This window comes from Caloenas nicobarica, chromosome 6 (assembly GCF_036013445.1).
Source record: "Caloenas nicobarica isolate bCalNic1 chromosome 6, bCalNic1.hap1, whole genome shotgun sequence".
Taxonomy (NCBI): Eukaryota; Metazoa; Chordata; class Aves; order Columbiformes; family Columbidae; genus Caloenas; species Caloenas nicobarica.
The window spans coordinates 40,004,992-40,025,630 of NC_088250.1; the positions used below are offsets into that span (position 1 = coordinate 40,004,992).

The window sequence follows — 20,639 nt, forward strand, 5'->3', positions numbered from 1 at the left end:
CACGTCACCCTGGGGACAGGCTGGTGGCAGCCAGCTGTGAACTGGTGGCAGCCTGGTGCTCCATTCCCACCATCACCGTTACTGCTTCGCTGGCTTTTCCGGAATTAATGTCACCGCACTGAACCCTGCCCTGGGGATACAGTGATGCTTAAAATAACACGGTTCCCCATCCCCCCGATGATGATCTGACTAGAGCAGTCATCCTGGTTTTACATCAGCAGCTCTGTAAGTGATACCAGAAGATGGCATCATCTGCCTGCAACGCTGTTTAACTCTTTCTGGATCTTTTATGCATAAAGGTTGGGTTTTGACAATGGACACATTCTCCCTCAAAATGAAATTTGGTGGGAAGGCTTTGTGTGTTGGTGTTGTGTATTTTTTTAGTGGGTTCAGTGTTCTTTGTTCAGTTGGGATTTTTATGAGTGCTTTATAGCTTCCTATAGTTAAGCAAGATGATTTTTTTTTTGCAAAGTTACAATCCTTTCATTTGGGTTATTTATTGAGTAACCCAAATAAAGGGATGGTAACTTGGAAAAATATTTGGAGTATTGAATAATCAACTAAAGCATTTTGCTGTTTATACAGAGTGGTAAATATTGATTATTTATTTTTAGCCAACCCATTTTTTTATGGGTGGGTTAACATGATATGACTATGCATAATGTGAATAATTTATATGAAGACTGAGATTTATGCGTGTACTTAACAGAGTTTTATATATACTTCAACGTGAGCATATATTGAAGTGTTTTGCAAATCAGAAACAATGGCTGCCCTTAAACTCCCTACTAGCAAAGCTCAGACCCTTCCTGATGAAGTACCTTTTGACGGGCAGTGCTCTACTAATATTTCCAAATCTGACCCTTCTGTGGAAGTGTGAGGCAGGAACCCCTGTGGCCCCTGATCGCCAAAGAAACCATTACCTGTCTGATCGCAGGAAATCTTGCTTCTGGGATAATCATCTTGGGTGACTGACAGCGTCAGTTGTGCAGATCTTACATATTCTGCTATTACATTTTTCCTGTGCTGGACAAATGGTCTTGTAGCCCAGTCTCTCCTGAATTACAGATACATCTCCTTGCCTTCGGTGATGCACAGGTATGCAGATTAGGTTGTTTCTCAGTTCCTCCTTGCTGCCTTCTCAGCAGTCTTTAGCTCATTTGGTTGCCTATTCTTCGATCTTTGGCTTGCTTTATTTATTTTATTCCTGTTAAACGCTTTGTGTTCTCGCTTTGTAAATAGTTTCCTTGATGCACTTCTGACAGTGTCGTCTGGTGTCTGTGGGATGTTAACTATCCTTGACATCTAAAATTGCTTATTATCCTGGGGATCCCAACCCTTTTGGTACCTCCTGGAAGAAATCCTTTACCACCCCTTTACCCATAGACATATCTCAGCGCTGATGACAGAAGCGTATCATCAAATTTCATCTCGATGGCCATTGCCGAGACACCGGGATCAATAGAACTTGCATTAAAGCTACTCTCCCTGCTGGCATGTTACGCCCCCGGCCAGTACTGGTGTCTGTTCATGGCACTGACTTGTTAAAGACAGCAGAAATTCAACTTTGTTCTTTTTCTCCTGTAGCTTCTTCCCAACCCCAAAGCTCATTCATGGGTCCCAGAGGCAACGAAAGGAAGCAATGTATTTTTGGCTGTGTGGATAGGAAATTGGTTTTTGACTTCTGAAATGCCCAGGTGCCTATTCCCCTCTTTCTATGGGATCATCTCTGTCAGGATCCACATTCTGCTGCTATTCAGAATCTCTATCGCATTCCCCCTTCTTGGTTTTCCTGCAGCTTGGCAATATTGGCAGCTCGGCAACATTGGCAGCTCATCTTACAGAGAAATGGAATCTTGTCATTCTCTTATGGCCGTCCCCCTTCACCCCAGTCTTTAAGGTGGGGATTTATTATTCCTCTTGGAGACCTCTGACATCCTGGGATGTTTAGTGAAGTGTCCCAGCTGAGAATTTCTTCAGGAACAATCAGAACTCGCTGTCAAACCTAATCTGCCAGGGTGATGTAAACTGTGGATTTAAGATTTTGCTGGAGAACTTGTCCCACAGTTGTAGGAAAATGAGATGACATCAGGGTTCACTTTCTTTTACTTTTGTGGTACTGGTAGCAAGAAAATTTTCCTGCATTTTGGCATACTGTAGCTCAATAAAGCCAAGCAGAGTACAGCTACATTGATGGTTTTTGTAAATAGTCTGAAAAAAGCCTTGGCTTCAGGAATGAAAGAAATTAATTAAGATTACAGCAGTGAAGTATGGCTGTTTTCTCTATCTTGATAGTTCATGTTTTACATGAAGCAGTTTCCCAATAGCCTGTAAATCACACCTTCTGTAAGGCATCCAGAACAGCCTGGAAGAAGCTCACAAGCTCAAGGAGGTTCTGATCGCTCCTGAATCTGGCTGAAAACTCATGTTCCTCCTAGGCTGCTTAATTCAGTAGTCTGGTAATAAGCAGTAAAAATAGCAGCTTTGTGACAATACACTATTGTCTACAATACAGACAATGTAATATTGTTTGTGACAAAATTGCTACAAAAAGATGTCTCTTCAGTGCATTCTTCCTGATTGTAGATTATACCTACTCTAACAGGAAAAAGGAGGTTTGCCTATCTTGCTCCCAAAATGAGCTCTAGATAATGGTGAAAAATAAGGATTAATTCATCAAAACGGTTGTCTTTTATGACTAAGCCCCTACTTGTCATGACTTATGAATTTGCTATTCAGGGTAAAAGCTTGAAACAGAAGAGAAATAAAAGGGCTAGATAACTGGTAATCCACGGGAATAAGTCACATTATATAATAATGCCTTATCACATGCCACACATTGCGAACTCTCCCTCATGTAATGGGTTTTAAGAAGGGCATGAGAGCCTTTGTAACTGGCTTGCTCTTCTCCCATCCACGTCAGGTACTGGGGACAACCACTGTGGCCAGAAGAAAGGGAAAATCCCTGTAGAACTGCTGAAGAACTGACCGCTGTCATCTTAATTGTATGACTTGGGCTAATTTAGTGAGACTGGTACTCTGGAGGAAACTGGTTTCAGATGTTGCTTGGAGTTGCTGAAGTCTAGGGAGCGTCTGCAGTCTTCCAGAAGACATAGACAGATGTTGCATTCATCTTCTTGCAGGGAGAAAATTATGGAGGAGAAGGTTCGTTAGACTATTTCAAATAACTTGAATTCCATGAGATGAACTAGCCTGGGCACAGGGTTGGGGCAGGAGAGTAAGTTTCAGGTATTTTTAACAGGTAAAGAAGCAGCATTGTCAGCGAGCGAAGGGGAAGGAGGAGGACAAGGACAGCACCCCAGAAGTGCGGGAACAGCCCTTGGACAGTTCTTCCCAGATGCTGGTTCCCTGACTGCATCATGACACTTGTAGATTCAACAGGGTCAAAGCATCACCTAGATCTACTGTTGCTTCTGCTTTTTCTCACAGAAAATAAGGGTAATGTAATGAAGGAAAGTGCTGGCGTGACATCCCAGGAACAAATATCCTTCAGCCTCGTTGTGTGGGAGGCGAAGCGCAGGTGTCCTTGATCCTGCCTCAGTTTCCCTGGAGGCCTGATCCAGAAGAGACCACCTGCCCTTAAAAGCTGGGTGCAAACCAAACACCTGCTCTGCGTGGCGCGTTTTTGCTTGATACACCCTTGATGTCATTACTACAAATTACGAAGGGTGAAGAGCCGACCGTGTGGCGGGAAAAGCCGTTTCTCCCTCCCTGCCTCCTTCCCTTCTTCGCGGGCGGCGCGCTGAGGGGACCCGCTGCGGCCGTTGGGGCCGTTAGGGCCGCTCGCGCCCGCCACCTGCCGCGCGGACCGCGGCTCCCGGCAGCCCCCGCGCGCCGCGGCGGAGCCCTGAGGCGCTGAGGGAGCGAGGACTCCGCGCCGCCCGCCCCGCTCCCCGCGCAGCCGCGCCCGGGCGGGGGCCGAGCCCGGCTGAGCGGCCGCTGCCGGCGCTGAAGCGGCTCCTCGCCCCGCCCCGCTCCGCCCCGCCCCGCCCGGTCGGCGGCAGCAGCTGGGGCGTCTGCGGCACCTGCCCGGCGGAGCGCTCGCTCCCTGCGGCCGGCGCCCGCCCGCCCCGCCGAGATGGCGGATCCCGCCGAGTGCAGCATCAAGGTGATGTGCCGGTTCCGGCCCCTCAACGAGGCGGAGATCCTCCGGGGGGACAAATTCATCCCCAAGTTCAAGGGCGAGGAGACGGTGGTCATCGGGGTGAGTCTGCCGCATCCCTCCCCGCCTGCGCGGTGCCGTGACCGGGGCGCGCATCCCTGCCCGGGACGAGCATCCCTGCCCGGGACGAGCATCCCTGCCCGCGGTCCCGCCGCCCGCAGGCGCCCCCCACCCCCGCCGGGCCCCGCGCCCATTGTTCCCGCTGCGGCGGAGCGGGGGAGGCGCGGCGGTGCCGCTCCCCTCCGGCGGGGCTGCCCCTCCCTTGCCCACCCCCGCCGCGGGCGAGGGGTCTGGGCTCCCCCCGGGGGTCGCGGGCCGGGCCCGGGGAGGGGTGGGGGCGCGGGGGGCGGTCGCCGCTGCCGGCGCTGATGTCATGCCGGTGACTGGGCATGCTCGCCGGCGCTCCGCGGGGGCGGCCCGTCCGCGCCTCCGCCGCGCCCCTGCGGCGAAAGTTTGCCCGGTACGCGGGGGGCTGCGGCGGGGTCCCCTTCGTGGGGGCTGCGGGAGCGCTCTGAGCCCGCGGCCGCGCAGCATCCCTCTCCTCAGCATCCTCCCCACAGCATTCCCCTCTCAGCATGCCCTCTCAGCATCAACCCCCCCGAGCATCCTCCTCCCTCAGCATTCCACCCCCAAGCATCCTCCTCTTCAGCATCCTCCCCCTAGCATTCCCCTCTCAGCATGCCCCCCCAGCATCCTCCCCTCCTCAGAATTCCCCTCCTCAGCATCCTCACCCCCCAGCATCTCCCTCCTCAGCATCCTCACCCCCCAGCATCCCCGCTATCCCCCCTCATCAGCATCCCTCTCTTCAGCATCTCTTCCTCAGCATCACCCCTCAGCATCCCCCTCCTCAGCATCCCGCACCGAGCTGTGCGGGGCCAAACAAAGCCGAGCTGGCTCCGAAATGCCTGGCAGCAAACGGTGCGGCCCCGGGCGGGGGGAAGCGCTGCCCCTCGGCCCTGTCGCAGTGGCAGCCGGGCAGCGCTGACAGGACACACCGAGGTGCCGGTGCTGGTGGGTCCCTGTGGAACAACTCGGGTTTGCATAAGCATTGTTAGTTCAGTGACCCACACAAGGTGAAGTTTTTTCTTCTCATTTAAAAAAAAAATAGTTTAAACATCAAGTTACTCCCCACTTGGAGCAACTACACATCCCAACTCGGCGTATTCCCCACGCTTTGTATGGCTGTTCACAATAGCGAAGGCTTTAAAATGAACAAAGCATCTGTGTTTCTGGGCCCTCTGTGGTTCAGGATGTGGCTCCTTTGCTGAGTGTTTAACATGGCACAGCGCGTTCGCCAGCCTTGCACAGGAAAGTGCCTTTGCTTTTAATTTTTGGAGCTTTCCTTTTCCCTTTCCCTTTTTCTCTCTTGAGGTTGTGTTCAGGATTCTGCTGGTGCTGGTTTTGGTGGGTGTACACAGCCAATCTGCTTGAATTTGAGTTAGATTTTTGGTTTACTGTCTAAGCAGGCCATGGCTTTTGTGCTTTGTGTTATATATTGGCCTACTGTGGTTAAACCAATAATATGACCCACACTGTATGTAAAGAGACCTTAGAACTAATTGATAATGCAAAGAGCAAGCAATGATTTATATGAGTTGTCAAGATTCTTATTAAAACCTAAGTTTTTTAAAAACATTTTTCATGAAAGTTGCAAAATAGTTATGGAAAAGCAAGGAAAAAATAGTCGATTCTGGACATATGGCTAATTTGTTTTTCTTAATTTGTTTTTATTAAATGTTTTCTTTGTAGCCAAATTAATTTTCTTTGTTTGAAGGTTAAAGCCGTAACACCCACAACAGTCTGTTAACAATAGAATGGTCAAATTGGTTATCAATCTCAGTCAGCAAAGGAGGACCGTCTTTGGTCAACAAATATTTGGAACCAAAGAATAACTGTAGCGCGGTTATTTGGATGTTTTAGAAACAAATGTCAGCAAATTCCCCTCTTCCCCCTTAAGTAAATAACCCCTCAGACATATTAAGAGTAGATTAAATACATGCACTGGAAATCCCTTAATGACGTTATCTTTTTAAGAGAAGTAGAATTTAGAATCCTTTTTTCCCCCCTAAGTCAATGTGCATCTGTCTATAAAGTATCAGTCGTCTGGAAAAACAGTAACTATGATGCTTTGAAAAAGATGTTTATGTCTTGCAGACAGGAGATAACTCCTTTAGTAAAGGTGAAAAGGAAAAATAAGAATAACTGTCAATTACCTACCATAGAAGTTTAAAAAATAGTTAGAAACAAGAAAAGTGCATGTATTTATTTATTTGTATAAATAACTATATTTATTTTAATACATATTCGGTCTGGCAGGATCATTTTTTGGGGGTTATTTGCCATCTTGAAAATCCAGTCAGAAGCTTAGAGATGCATTTCCTTTCCCTTCATACGGCAAAATAGAGATCTTTTTTAGGTGCGCTTTTTAGTCATCTCAACTAGTGAACTACGTCCTCAAATACAGCTTCTTTTATTTGAAAGAGCAACCATCTGGCTGGGGTTCCATGGGGATGTTTGTAGTTTTGTAAGTGTAAATGAACATGATAATATTTCCGTGTTTTTTTGTCATCTTTATTCATAGTACTGAGCTCCTCGAGCTTTGGTGTAATTTGATGTACAGTGGATGCCACTGCAGTACGTTGGTAGAAACCACCACGGTTTGTGATTATTTACTGGTTTAGAGTGGCTGCTTAGCTCCAACAAATAATGCCTGGCAGTGGGGAGGAATCCTAGTTCTGGTGGAAGGGCACGACCAGAGTAGGCTTCCCTCTAGACAAGCAAGATTTTACTCTCCAAAAGCTCTTAGAAACATTACATAAAGCAAAACCAAACCAGAGCCCAAACCCTTTTTGTGTGTGTGTTTTACTATAGCACTTGAAAAACACTGCAATGCAGCTTTTATTTTTGTTCCATAAAATTTTGGAAAGAAAGAGGTTCTGTTAAAATTTAAAAAAACAAACAAAACCACCAACCCACCCCCAGAGGAATTCTCTCATCACATAAGAAAAATTAAAATATAGATGATTTAAAGGAAATGTCTATTTTCTTTCTGACTAGTAAGTCTGAATAATTTACTTCTCCTTCCCAACACACAATTGTGGGGAAAATAATTTCTTTCTGAACCTCCCACCATCGCCTCCCATTATACTTCTCTAGCGCCTTGAGCAGATTTTCCAACAAAAAGATCACGACTCGATGAGCTTTCTTGGAAGCGAACAGCAATGAAGGAAGTGTTACAACTTAGGCATGAGTTTCCCCAGGATATCTTTCACACCATTAATAAAGTTGTGTCTCTACAACGCCCCTGGCCCTGCGGTTCAGAGCTCTTTGTCAGGGAATGCCCTGGGCAATGTTCTGACTCCATTCAAACCAGTTAAACTCCTCAGAGTTGGGATTTGACCCAGTGTCTTATATTCTCTTCCATCCATCTTTGCACGCTTTGCATATTCCATGTGGTGAAGTATGGAAGATAAAAATGTCTACCTTAAATTTTCCTTTGGTTAAAACAGAGAAAACCCACTGTATTTTGTTTCTACTTAAAGTTTAAATGCTAAAAGCCTTTTAGATGTGTCTCTTCTTTAACCACGGCAGGAAAGGGCGACAGTGGTAAATCCATCGCTTTCTTTTGCGGTTACCTACCCAACAGTCTCAACAGACTGCAGCTTCATTTTATGTTTATGCTCCTCTGCAACCTCAAGGTGACTTTCTGAATTGATTGTGTTGGCTGACGTACCTAAAAATGTATTTTTCTAGCTGGCTTGCTTCTTATGGTCTTGTTGGAGAGCATGGAGCAGTCTGCTGTAGTAAGCAACTGAGGCAGACTTCTGGCCTGTGGTTTCTTCTTGCTTCCCCCTTCTTCCGAGTGCTTTTATTCCTGAGCATCTGCAAAGGAAGGATGCAGAGAGGCTCAGGATTTGGTGGGATGCTCTCCCTGAGGATACTTTTCTGGCAAAATCTCCTGTTTAGAAGGGAGAACATCTAAAATGAATCTTTCTAGCCAGCTCAGAATCCTCGTGTTAATATTACCAGAAAGAGGATAAAAGACTCTTCATTCCCGTTGTCAGCTGCTTTTTGAGCTGCAGCGTGTGGACATGTGTAAAGCCTGGCTTAGGACGAGCTGCTGAGCACTGCGGTTCTGGCTGTCGGATGGGCGATGCAGAGCCTTCCTCGGCCCCTTGCTGCCTGCACCGCTGCCTGCCCTGCCTGCACCGCTGCCTGCCCCTGCACTGCTGCCTGCCCTGCCTGCACCGCTCCCTGCCCCTGCACTGCTGCCTGCCCTGCCTGCACTGCTGCCTGCCCCTGCACTGCCTGCCCTGCCTGCACTGCTGCCTGCCCCTGCACTGCTGCCTGCCCCTGCACTGCTGCCTGCCCTGCCTGCACTGCTGCCTGCCCCTGCACTGCTGCCTGCCCCTGCACTGCTGCCTGCCCTGCCTGCACTGCTGCCTGCCCTGCCTGCACCACTGCCTGCCCCTGCACTGCTGCCTGCCCTGCCTGCACCGCTGCCTGCGCTGGGGGCTTTAGTATAACTCTTTGCCAGCTCCCCCACAAACTGCACCTGAGAAAACCAGTGGAGAGCTGCAGGGTAAATGGGAGAGTCCCTGCAGGCTCCTGCCTTACTCCCGTGGGGGAAAATGTTGTTATTTCATCTCTGAAACATTCCACGTAACTAATTCTTGTGCCTAAAAACAAACAAAAAATCATCACCTGATATTGTGCTACTGTGCAGTGGTCACTGCTGTTTTGCAGTGTCAGATTCTGTGAAATGATGGAAAACAGAAATTGATGGCTGGTTCCTTTGCAGTGGGTGGGATGGAATCTTAGCAGCATTGTGGAGTTTTTTTAATACTTTCTGCTATAAGTACTGTTTGGAATGTCTTGTGGAGAGATTCTTGCTTGTTTCCATCCCTAGAATATTTGGATACGTTTTACCTTTTATTTCATGTATGCTAGCAGAGTTTGTACTAAGGAAAAAAAGTCATGTTCTTACCTCCCTCCCCTGTGTAGGCTGTTAAGCAGTTGTCACTCTGGTTAAGACAGACCCACAAGAAGCCCTGGGATAGTAGATAAATTACGGCTTGAAAAAATATCCACCCTATGCTGCGTGGCTTTTTTTTTTTTTCATAGGGTGTGGTACATTGTACTTCTAAGACAAGCTAAATATCCATCTCTACCTCCAAACGCACAGCGATTCTGCTTATGGGGGGATTGTTCATGATGTATCTATAAATACCTTTTATAAAAAGCTCATTCCAGTTTGATGTAGGATGTGAAGCGAAATGGGAGTTCGGTGTCGGTGTAAAATATGTCAGTGGATATGCAGCATGGTATTTTCCTAGCAGAACACTTAATCCGGGGAGCTAATGCTGGCTTTGTCTCCAGCATCCTTGGGGTGTGTTCCAGCTCTGCTCAACTCCTGTATTCCGGTGAAGACTGGGCATGTTTTGTGTGAAGGCTTTTGAGAAGGACTGTTGTGAGACACAAGTAGCTGGTATAGCTAGGCATGACATTTATATGGAATCACAGGTAACTGAAGACACCGAAAGCTGACAAATACCTTTGTGGGAGTTGTTTCTTTCAAAAGTGTTGCTAATCCTCCCACACCCTAAGATTTTCCTGTACCCTGGCATAAGCTGCCCATGTCTCTAACCTGCTGCATTTTCCTGTTCTGTGGATGAGATGTACCATGATGTGCTGTGCTCATTCCCCTGTGGCTTTGTGCTGTGTTGCTTTCAGGTCAGACTATTTCCAGAGCAGCAGCAGCACAAGACTGACAGATCTGGCACTTGCTTTTTTTGGGTGATTTCTCTCAGTAGCTTAAGCCAGTAAGTATCTTGGGAAGAAGGGGAAGGCTGCAGATCACACCACATTGCTGTTCATTTGGGAAAGAACAAATACAAGATGATTCCACTGGCTCAAGATGACTTTTCCGTGCTTTGCAGAAGAAACTGTTTCATGCACTGAAGAACTGGTGTGGTAGCCATTCAGGGAGCTGCTCCCATGTTTGGTTTTTAAAGACAGGAGTTGTTTTCCTAAGGCATACTGCTGCGCTTCACACTTATTTTCAGGTGTTTGTGTAGAAGGTTAGAATCATGGAACTGATGAGATCACCAATAGAGCAGTTTTTTTGTTCCATTTTTTACAGTCTGTTGGCTAAAGATTCACACAGTTCTGGATCTAATTATCAAGAAATACAATATATTTATTTCTCGACACAGCGATACTTCCATGAAGCGCTGAAGCAAAGGTAATTTACAGTATTACTTTTCTGTAATGTGAGTCAGTGGAAAAAAGTCTGTCTTGATAAGGGCTTGCAAAAAAGTCTATGAGCTTCTCCAAACCCCAAACATTTTCCTTCTGCACCACCAGCCTTTGCATCTGTCCAATTCCATAACCTGGGATGGGGAGATGCATTTCCTACAGAAACGCTGCGGGCTTACGGGGTGATTTGGCAGATGCAGAGCTTTGAAACGTCACACAGGGGCAGAGCGTGGTGTTGTCCAGAGGGTCAGTGTCTGCCCGAGCCCTGTGGGTCCTGGTGCTCTGGGGGGTTCCCTGGGCTGCACCACCGATATTGCGATAAGCAGCAGCCGATTCAGCTCTGGGGACTCCGCTGGCACCAAACCAGGTTTCTAAGATGCTCCTGAGACAAAGATACATCCCTCCCAGTTAAGGCTCAAAGCAAAATCCTCGGCGTGTTAAACGCTGCTTGTCACATTCTTGCTAGATTTAAGCACAGTCACTTGTGCAGGGACAGTGTGGCTTCGGGGGCTTCTGTTTGTTTCTTTTCTGGGTCCTCTGCTGTTTCTCTGCTGGAAAAGATTTTCTTTCAAGCTTGTCTGTAAGTGCTGAGCTGGAGGAAAATTATTCAACACGGATCAATGTGTGCTTCTTGGATGAAGTTGTATGTGCTTTTCTGTTTTCTAAAAATGTAGTGAGAAATAAGGTGTGAAAATTGTTTCTATTTCTTGTTGGTGGTGCTAGAAAGATGATTTACTCAAAATACAGAGCTTATTGTTTTTTCACTAAAGCAAGTTCCTTTCGTGTTTCCTCAGGGCATTGAGGACTTTTTTTGCATTTTTCTAGTCCCATTTGGATATCTTTTTCTAAAAGTATCTTCATCCTGCATACCTATCCTGTCAAAAACAAGGGTTCCTACTTAAAGCTTTGAAACTAAAAAAATAGAAGATATATTTCACCAAGATAGATTGTCAAACAACTGGAAAATGTAGTCTCGTGCTGCTCTCCATGTTGTCTTTTTCCCCTCTGGTAGCTGCTGCAGGACGCCTTTGGTTTCCACCCTTCAGCATCTGCACTCCTGTACCTCGTTCCAGCTTGTTCCAGCCTTTGTTTCCATCCCCTGGGATGCAGCAGTTAGTCACTGGGCTTTGGATTCATTTAGTAAATGGCCGTTCAGTCTGGTACAGTCAGATTTATGGGTATTTGGGGAAGTCTGGGAGTACTTTTTTGTTCTGCATCGCTGGAGATGATTTCTCTTGAAGCTTCCTGCCCTGAACGAAGGCTTAACATGCAGCGAGGAAGCTGGTAGGGAGTGATGGGCACTTACATCTCCACATATTGTTTCAGTGTTTCAAACTGTGCTGGAAGAATAAAAGCTGTTACAAAAGATAAAATGAAGGATGAGATGCCACTTATAAGTCTTTAATATTAATATGTTTTTCTCTGTAGTAGTTTTTTTGAGGACTGAGGCAGAGGTGGGATGCTTCCATAAAAACAGATGCTTACAAGGAGAGATTATTTAATTTCGTTTTTCTTGCCAGTTTTTAACTAGACTGCTGACACCCTTAGTATTACCTTTGTGTCCTTCCTGTTGTGATTAAAATGACTTACCTTAGGATTTGTTTTCTTTCGAATTTCCTGGTTCTGAAATGCCTGATGTGTCTCCAGACACTAAGGTCCATTCCTAACTCTGTAAACAGTGTATTGGAGCAAGTCGCAGAGCTGCAACACCTGCAGATCTCACAACTGTGTTTTCGTAAAGGTGGCCTTCCTTCCACTGAGAACAACGTTAAATGCAAGTTAAATATCTTGTGTCATCAGTATTTGTCTGTTCTTTTGTTTGAAGACTTCGCTGTGCATAGATAGAGCTGTGTCGTTCATTGGTAATACCGCACAGGTAGGGAAAAATGGAGTTGTGAACACGTGTTGGAAAGCGGGCAGTGACAAAGAAGAAACAAATGAACAGGGTGATCTGGAAAAGAAGCACACACATTGCAGTTTGCACCTGTTAGTCTCATTGCTGATGCATTTCTTGTTAAATTCTGGCTGGTTTAGTTGAATACAAAAGTGCATTTGGAATTTGGTATGAGTGTTTTAATCAAAAGATCTCTTCTACACAAGGGGATTTATTGTGGTTGGTTTTGTTTGTTTGTTTTTTCCTTAACACAGGCAGCAGTCCTGTGCACAGGATATTTTGTGTCTGTTTTTGTTGGATCCCTTTGAGCTTGACATGTTGTGTCTTAATGTAGCCCAATAAGACCAAACACAATTACCTACCAGCTCCTTTCAGACTCTTTACTTTCCCTCTTTTGTTTGCCTTTGTGTTCCTGCAGCCTTTTAAAACTCAGAGGTCATGCCAAGGTAAGACCCAATATGAAAAGATACTTATTAAGTTACCCAAATGACTGGAAAAACCCTGTATCTGTGGGGGAATGAATCTTGGTTCAGGGTCTGCTCTCAGTTCTGCTGTTGAGAAGCTGCAGGGTGAGGCAGCAGTGGGTAGAAAAAACGAAGGGACACTGGATCCAAGTTATTTGAGACAACAGCCTGGGTCTGCAATACAGGGTGATCTGTGCTGCAGCTGACGCTGAAGGATATAGGAGCAGAAAAGCGATTTAGAGTTGCTCAGTGACTGCTTGGCACTTTGGACTTGGCTGCGCTGTTGCCGATGTTTGGTTTTTCCAGCCCCGCTGGAAGGTGCACATCGGGTAATGGTGCTTGTCTGTGAGATGGCTTTGTGAACCGGAAAATGCCTTTGTTCACTTTCATTGGATTTTGGAGTGCAAAAATATTGCATACTTTAAAAAAAACCAACAACAAAACAAAACCCAAACAAACAGAAAAACCAAACAAACAAAAAGAAGGAAAAAGAAATGAACAAACAAAAACCCTAACAAAACAAAACCAACACAACAGCAAAAAACCCTTGACCTCAAAATATCCAAAATGGGATCCTTAGAAATCCTAAAGGTGTGGACTCACAGGCGTGATGGATTCCTGATTTTATTCATCTACTGGAAAGGGCCAAGCTGTTTCTACATCTTTATGGCCACGTTGGTTCTTGACTTTATGGGATGTCCTGGCAAGGCATGTGATTGTTATCAGATTGCCATTATAAAAGCAATAACTGGTCCCATGACAGCTCCAGAAAATGCATATTTTCAAATTATGAGATAGAGTCTAATTGAAACCAAGAATGTTGGATTTTTTCCCCATGAGAGATGAGTATTCAGAGGTAAGAACTTAAATATTTTAATAGTAGTCCTCTTAGATGTCATTGGTAAAAGTGCTTCATTTTTTTTTCAGTGCTTCACTCTCTGCTAAAAGAAATCTTACTCCGCTACCTAGTTATGATGATGGATGGGAGATGCTCTTGGTCGGTGTAAGAGAATCTCTCCTGGGTCAGGGAGCACCAGGATTCTTGAAAAACTGTGGTTGTTTTGAAGCTGTTGTTAAATGTTTCTGTTGTGTGGGGAGGATGTGATACTGGAAAACACATTTTCTTATATGACCAATGGCCCAAAGGCTTGCAATAACTTTTGCTGTACTCCTGAACAAAATATTTGTGAATTTACTTAGATGTTGTTGCTATGGCACAATATTTTCTATTTAATTGTCCCTGTGGCAGCCTGTGAGGTACAGGAGACCTCTTATTTTGGGGGTGAAGGTTGACTTTTAAAGTCTTTTTATCTGAATTGGGGTAACTGGGTTAGTGAGTATTTTTAGCAAAGCTGTTAACAGAAGTTGGATTTTTCTGCAGTTGTAATCTCTTTTCTTCACTGTACCGTTCTCCTCAATTGCTTGAATCTCTGTATTTAGGCCAACAGGGAGATGTGGATAATGCTGCAACTTCTCACAGGGCTTTGAGATTTTGTATTGTTCACTTAGTAATAATCTGTTCCAAAACTCTACTAAGGAAAGTCATCTGGCTCCTTTTTAATACATTGCTCAGTAGTACAAGTAGCTGAGCAGCTGTACTTGCAGGCACTAACGCCTGCTGAGGGAAGCACAGAACACAGCTGGAGGATGTGTATACCCATGGATGTGTCGGTATGTATATTGGACTAGCTTGTAACACACAGTTGTGTCCCACCAAGAGGTGCTTGTGACCACTTCAGCTGGAGCAGGCCCAGCAAATGTCTGTCTTGCCTTGTTTGCTGTGTATCTGACAGAATTTGCTGACGGCTCGATCGATGCCACGTGTCCTTTTAAACCGCTGTGACTCCTCTGACCCTGGGAAGCCACGCTACTCCTCGCATTTATTGCTGATGCTCTTAGTATCTGTTTCAGTGACACTGCAGACACAGTCCTCTGGACCCGCACAGCTCAGTCTTCTCCAACTGCAGCAGTTAATTCCTTTTTAACAGCCCAACACTGATTTTTGTCAGCATATAAATTGCACAATACCACTACTGAAGACTGACCTGTTGGTCTCAAACTGCTACACCCATGTCATATCTGTCCTCTACTTCTCTCCCCTTTTATATTACATTTCTTTTCCCTCTCCTTTTTTATCTTGCATTCTGTTTGGTTTTTCTCTCTTAGAATCTATCTGTATGCTTTTTTATTTTCTTAACGCTTTCTGGGTCAACCGTAAATACTCAGTGGAAAACTCTGCTGTCATTTGATAAACACATTGGCTTGATTATTTTTTACTTTATGGTATCTTTTACAATTTAACTTCAAAGCAGAGTAGTTCAATGATGCAAACAAATCCTAAAGCAAAGTTAATCTTGCTATACAGAAGCGCGTTTCCTTATACTTGAGAAAAATGTTTGCTTGTATCAGTAATAAAGGATTTATTCTGTCCATTGCTTGCTTTATGCGCAGCCCAGATTTTCTGAGTATTATGGAGTAACCTTAGCTATAAACTTCAAACAAAACTGTTGCCAGCATAAACAATTTATTTTATCGTGCCATATGTGATCGCTGAGCTGTGCAGCACTGTGTTAGCGTCGCCTCCCCTCTTTCTGTGCGGGAGGAAGGCTGGACTCTGCTGCTGAGAGCTGGAGGAAAATGGAAGCGCCTCAAGTGTTGTGTGAGCCAGTGAGCTGCAAAAAAAGAGTGAAAAATGAAAACCTCTGGTTGTCAGTGCCCGGCTTGGGAAACACCTGCTTTGGGTTCAGGTTTGGTACTGGAACTGAACAATCCTGGATTTGACTTAGAAGTGACCTTAGGCTCATTAGTGCCTTGGTCCCCTGTTCATACAATGGAAATAATCCTTCTTTTTATCCGTTGTTAGGTTTGGTGGTTTAAATGTCAGGGTTTTCTGATTTTTGGTACTATGGGAGCTGCTGGTACACACTTTGGTTTCATTTTGAGAAAGTCATTTGAGACCCTCTGTTTAAAACGCAACAAGCCTGAAAGCAGTAGTCTTGCTGGCAGACATGGGAATTCAGAGCAATTATTCTGTCCTGGAAAGAGGTTCCTTCTGTCTTCAGGGTCCTGCTTTTCTGAAGAGCCATCAGTAAGTGTATAAATGTCTTTTCGCCATGTGCAATGGCTGAACAGCCTTTTTTTTTCATTATCATCTTGCTTTTTATTATTATTAGAACCTGCCATTTGGAGTGGCATGGGTTTAAGAGACCTTGAGAACTAGGAATTGTAAACTGAATAAACATCAAGGATGGGGAAGGCAAGGCACCTCTGTGGCTTCAGAACTATGGAGTTTGGTGTGGGTTTTCTTTTGGAAATAGTACCAAATGATGAGTGTAAAGATAGCTGGAGGTTGAAGTCTGTTGGCAGAATGGCTTGTGACTTAAAAGGAAGAGCGATGAGTGTTTGCACACTCCTTATCCTCCTTATTTTCTGCTAGTTGGCAGTCCCGTGTCTTGCAGGTTTTGTTCATTTCTGCTAGAGAGAAATAGGAATATGAACCATGATTTATGTAATAGACAGGTACTGCATTTATATGACTGTCGTCTTATAGGTTGTGGTCTTTTCTTCATTTTTCTTGCCACAATGGGTCAAGAAAGAAAACCATACAAGTGCTTTCACTCGTGTGTAAGCATTTAACGTGATCACATTTTGTGCCTCCTGAACGCTGTAAGGCAAGATTGTGCCCTGCTTTGAAGATTTGGAAAATGCAGAAGGAATATCTCAGCATTATTAAATCTGATAATAGAATTACTGTCAGATAATTCCAGCCAGCATTGCCTGTTTCTGGATAATTTAGCAGAAAGTGGGGCTGGTCTGCTGATCTCATTGCTGTGCTGTGAGAAGAGATGTGCTGTATATATTAATGCATTTCTAACTGCAGGGAAGGCACAGGAAGGAGTTATGAGACCAAAAAAAAAAAATCTATATTTGCACTTAAAACCAACAAAAATTACCAAAGAAGGTCCAAGCAGTATGTTTCAAAAAGAAATTCTGCAGCTCTTTGGTCTTACGAAGTTCACTGGAGGATATTTTCTTGTGTGTGCCTGTGTATGTTTTAACCAGCTCAGTAATATCACTTTTATTTCTATTATTTGTGTAGCAGTTTGAGCTATATTCTGTGTAGTAACACGATCAGATCCCCTGTGCCAGCTGTCCAGGAAAGCACAAGTTGTCACCACAGATTTCTCGGTATGGGACAAGTTGGCATAGATGTTCTCGCTACCAAATGCAGAGCCATTCGGGACCAATTCCACTCGAAATCAGAATGAGATTTAAACAACTCTGAATTACTCAATCATTGACTTAATTCATCAGTGATGGATTAACTTACCAGAAATACAAAAACCACATTCTTAAATACTTTGTTTTCATCCTGATAACTGGTGCAAAAATGGAGAAGGCAGTAATTCTAGTTTCTAAGGGGTTGCAATTTTTCGTAAGGATGATTTTTTTGTCACTACTTGTCTAATTACTAGGAACTAGAGGTACAAATAAGAATGCTGGCACCGGAATACGATTGCTGAGTATTACCAAGTCAAGCACTGCAGTATCACGACTCTGCTCCCACAAATGTATGGACTTTACAAATAATGTTGGGGCCTCTGTTTAACAATTTCCTATTTAAGTTTTCATAGCCCCCACTATATCAGAGACAGAATCCTTATTTTTTTAATTTTATTTTAAAATGTGATTTAAAAAAAAAAAAAATTAGTCGACCCCAAATGCTTTAGCTTGAGGAAGACTGAGTGATTGGTGCTCAAATTGTGAGATTTGGACATCTAGAGTAAAACTGAGAGTTCTGCTTTTTTATTTTTTCTTCCCTCTAGATAATGAGATGAGCTATATAAGGAAATCAGTGCAACAAGCCAAGAAGCTTGTTGGTTGTAAGGTTATGGATGGGAGTGAGCAGTTTCCTGTCTATGCGGATAAAGGGTGGGGATGGCAGAAACTGATGCTCCTGCTGGCTGGAGCTGAAGCTCCAAATGAGCAACCTTGTGCTTGGCCAGTTCTGGGTGGGTTTGGTCCTCCCAAAGTGGAGCTGCCTCCTCTCTCCTCCACCCCTGCCTGTCTTAAATTGGGTGAAATGGCAGGGGGAGAAGCAACTAGGCAAATGGAGATAAGAATCAGAAGAAAAGGTAAAAAAAAATCAATAGAAGTGAAAGGAGGTCAGCGATTTTTGTAGTGAGAATCAAAGGCTGCATGAAACGCTGCAGTTCCTGCGTGTTCCTTCCAAGAAGATCCAACCTCACTCCTTATTCTTATTAAATAAGCTTTTAGATGTGCGTTTCACATGTGAAACATGGACCTCGCAGGAATGGGTCTGCCCCAGGTGCTGGAGAGTCCTCGGTACCGGAATGGAGAGAAATGGTGGGAGCTCATCAAAATGGCCGCGCTCGCACGTGGGGTCTCTGTTCTCCAGCCCTGTCTGAAGAGGTTTGTTGCCAGGAGCAACTTGTCTGCATTACTGGGTGACAGGGTAATTGCACTGCCTGCCTCGACATCTGAGCTTCCGTGAAGGCTCTTCCATGCTCAAATTGGAGCTGCTACTATAGCGGCTGAGATGCAGAGCTGAATATTTCCAATATACTACACGAGTCTAAGCTGCAGGCAGTCAAGCTACAAAATCGAAGGTAATGCCAGGGCAGCTGTGCATCAAATATCTCTGTAGATAAAACTAGATACAGCACTGCCGTGTGTGCTGCCCTGTCAGTTCTTCTTTCGAGTATCACTTTTTGATGGAAAAGGTGAAGGGAAATACACAAGTAGTGGTGCGGTCATTCTCCTTCCTTAATCCCCAATGTATTTTCAGTGCGTGTGTTTTTAATTGCATTGCATGAGAGGAGGCTGGGGCAGACTAGTGACAATATTTCTGTTATACTGCATGCTTTTAAACACAAGGTTAGTGAACACTGAAGCTCCCAGCACTACTGGCATTTAGTGTCTCGGTCTGTAAATGAGGAACCAAGTCTAAATTGTTACCAGTCTCCCAGTGACTCAGGAACACACTCAACCAGCAAGGTGTCAAGGGTGAGGGTTATTTTGTGATCTCTGGGACTACAGTTACTCCATTAGATTGTGGACTCTGGTATTGTCCTCTCTGGCCTGTCTTGGACATGACTAGTCTGGGCTTTTGAACACCTGAGATCTCTCACTTCTTGAGGGTAGAGAATAATCTACATGTACTGGTGTTGCCGTTGGTCCTACACTTTGTTATCAGTGACAACAGGATGAGAACAATTCAACCCTGCTCGGTGGAGCACGTCCTCAGTGGAGAACCGTGTTCTCACCATGGCGTGCCACCGTGCAGATGGCATTGGGGTCCGCACGGGTCATGGTGAAGGGGGTCAGTTTGGGGAGCAGAGGGGGCCCAGCCCCATGCTGGCTGTTGGGATCTGTGGTTGGGATTGCCAGGGCAGCTTCGAGACCCTCCAGGAACTCCTCTGTCAGGATTCAGTCACACAATAGATTAGTGGCTCCGAATTAATCCCTGGGAGACTGAATGAGTATATAGCCCAGCTGCACATGGGAGCGTTTACGCTTGTGAAATGCTTTCTCTGCAGAACAAATACCGGACAATGCAGGCAGTGGGGTGCAAGCATCTCACTTGTTTCTTTTGCCAATATATATCTAGCCTGATGGGACGCTCCATGCCCAGTGGTGTAGTTTGTTCTCTGATCCACTTCAATCCTCGCTTTTGCGGAGCATGCTGAAAAGAAAGCTGCTCTACGGACCAGTGATGCCCTCCCATTTCATTTTGACCTCTCCTGACCTGAGGTGGATTTGAAGCTACATCTGACAGTGCTCAGTATCCCATTACTAATCTCCTGAGCCGCCCAGTTGCCCCATAAATCTGTAAGTGATATGTTTAACAAAGTGGAGATTAACACAACGCTGCCACGGCAGAATTAAGATGTAGTTATGTCTTGAACGAGGGCTGGTCTATGTTGTGCTTCTTTTCTATGGGTGGAGCTGACGGTCAGCATCTTACTTGAGACTTTTACTTCACCAAAGCTGCTTCATTTCATGTTTTGAAATATCCACCTAGCTTTTTTTTTTTTTTGAATATTATAAACACTAACAACAAGCAGAGATGCTGCTCCACGAGTGACTTATTCCCGTGGCTGCCCACCCATGAGGTGGCCTGGGCTGACTCCTCTTCCGTTGCTGCTGTAGGGAGCTGCCTGAGGACAGGTTTTATTACAGTATTTTATGGCTAGGACACCTTTCTGTTGTTGTTTAAAGAAAGTAACAACCCCTCAGTACTTTAAAACCAATTTTGAAGTATTGCGTTTTTACAAAACAGACAATTAATACATTGTTCTCCTTTTTATTCTGAACTGCTACAAAAATCAGAATGCCTTTAGTTAGAGGAGCCTCAGGCTCCTATAATTATGGTACTTTTCTTTCTCTTTTCTTCTACGAAGAGTATTTTTCTGTATTTTCCTTCCAAACGGTTAGTTTGCCTAGTTATGTATAGAAAAGAAATGATAAAATTCTCTTATCCTGTTGATGTAAAGGAGTAGGGTAGGTTAGCTGAAGTGCTGGAGCCTGGTAAAACCAGAGAAATTTTGGTGATTTTGAGTCTGGCTTACCTGCAGAGCTCGGTGAGTACTTTTTTATCTAGGAGGGTTTGGAAGGTGTCTGTTGAAAGTGGAAGCTATCAAAAGCAGGTCAGACAAGGACCCTGTGTTCTCATTGTGGCTCGGAATATTATGCAGTAAATATCCTCACAAGATTTCTGTTTACTTAAGAACCTCTGATGTCCAGAGGACATTATCTGAAATGCGAGTGACAGCATTTTAAAGTTAATTTGATTAAACTTGTCTGTGCTTTGCTGAAG

At 44.9% G+C, this 20,639-nt stretch overlaps 1 protein-coding gene across 1 annotated transcript in view; it reads left to right on the forward strand.

Moving 5' to 3' along the window:
* Positions 1 to 4,099: 4,099 nt before the first annotated feature.
* KIF5C (kinesin family member 5C) overlaps positions 4,100 to 20,639 on the forward strand; it is a 74,764-nt gene continuing 58,224 nt past the window's right edge. Inside the window, exon 1 of the mRNA XM_065637732.1 lies at positions 4,100 to 4,225. Coding sequence (XP_065493804.1) covers positions 4,100 to 4,225 — 126 coding nt within the window. The remainder of the gene's footprint in view (positions 4,226 to 20,639) is intronic.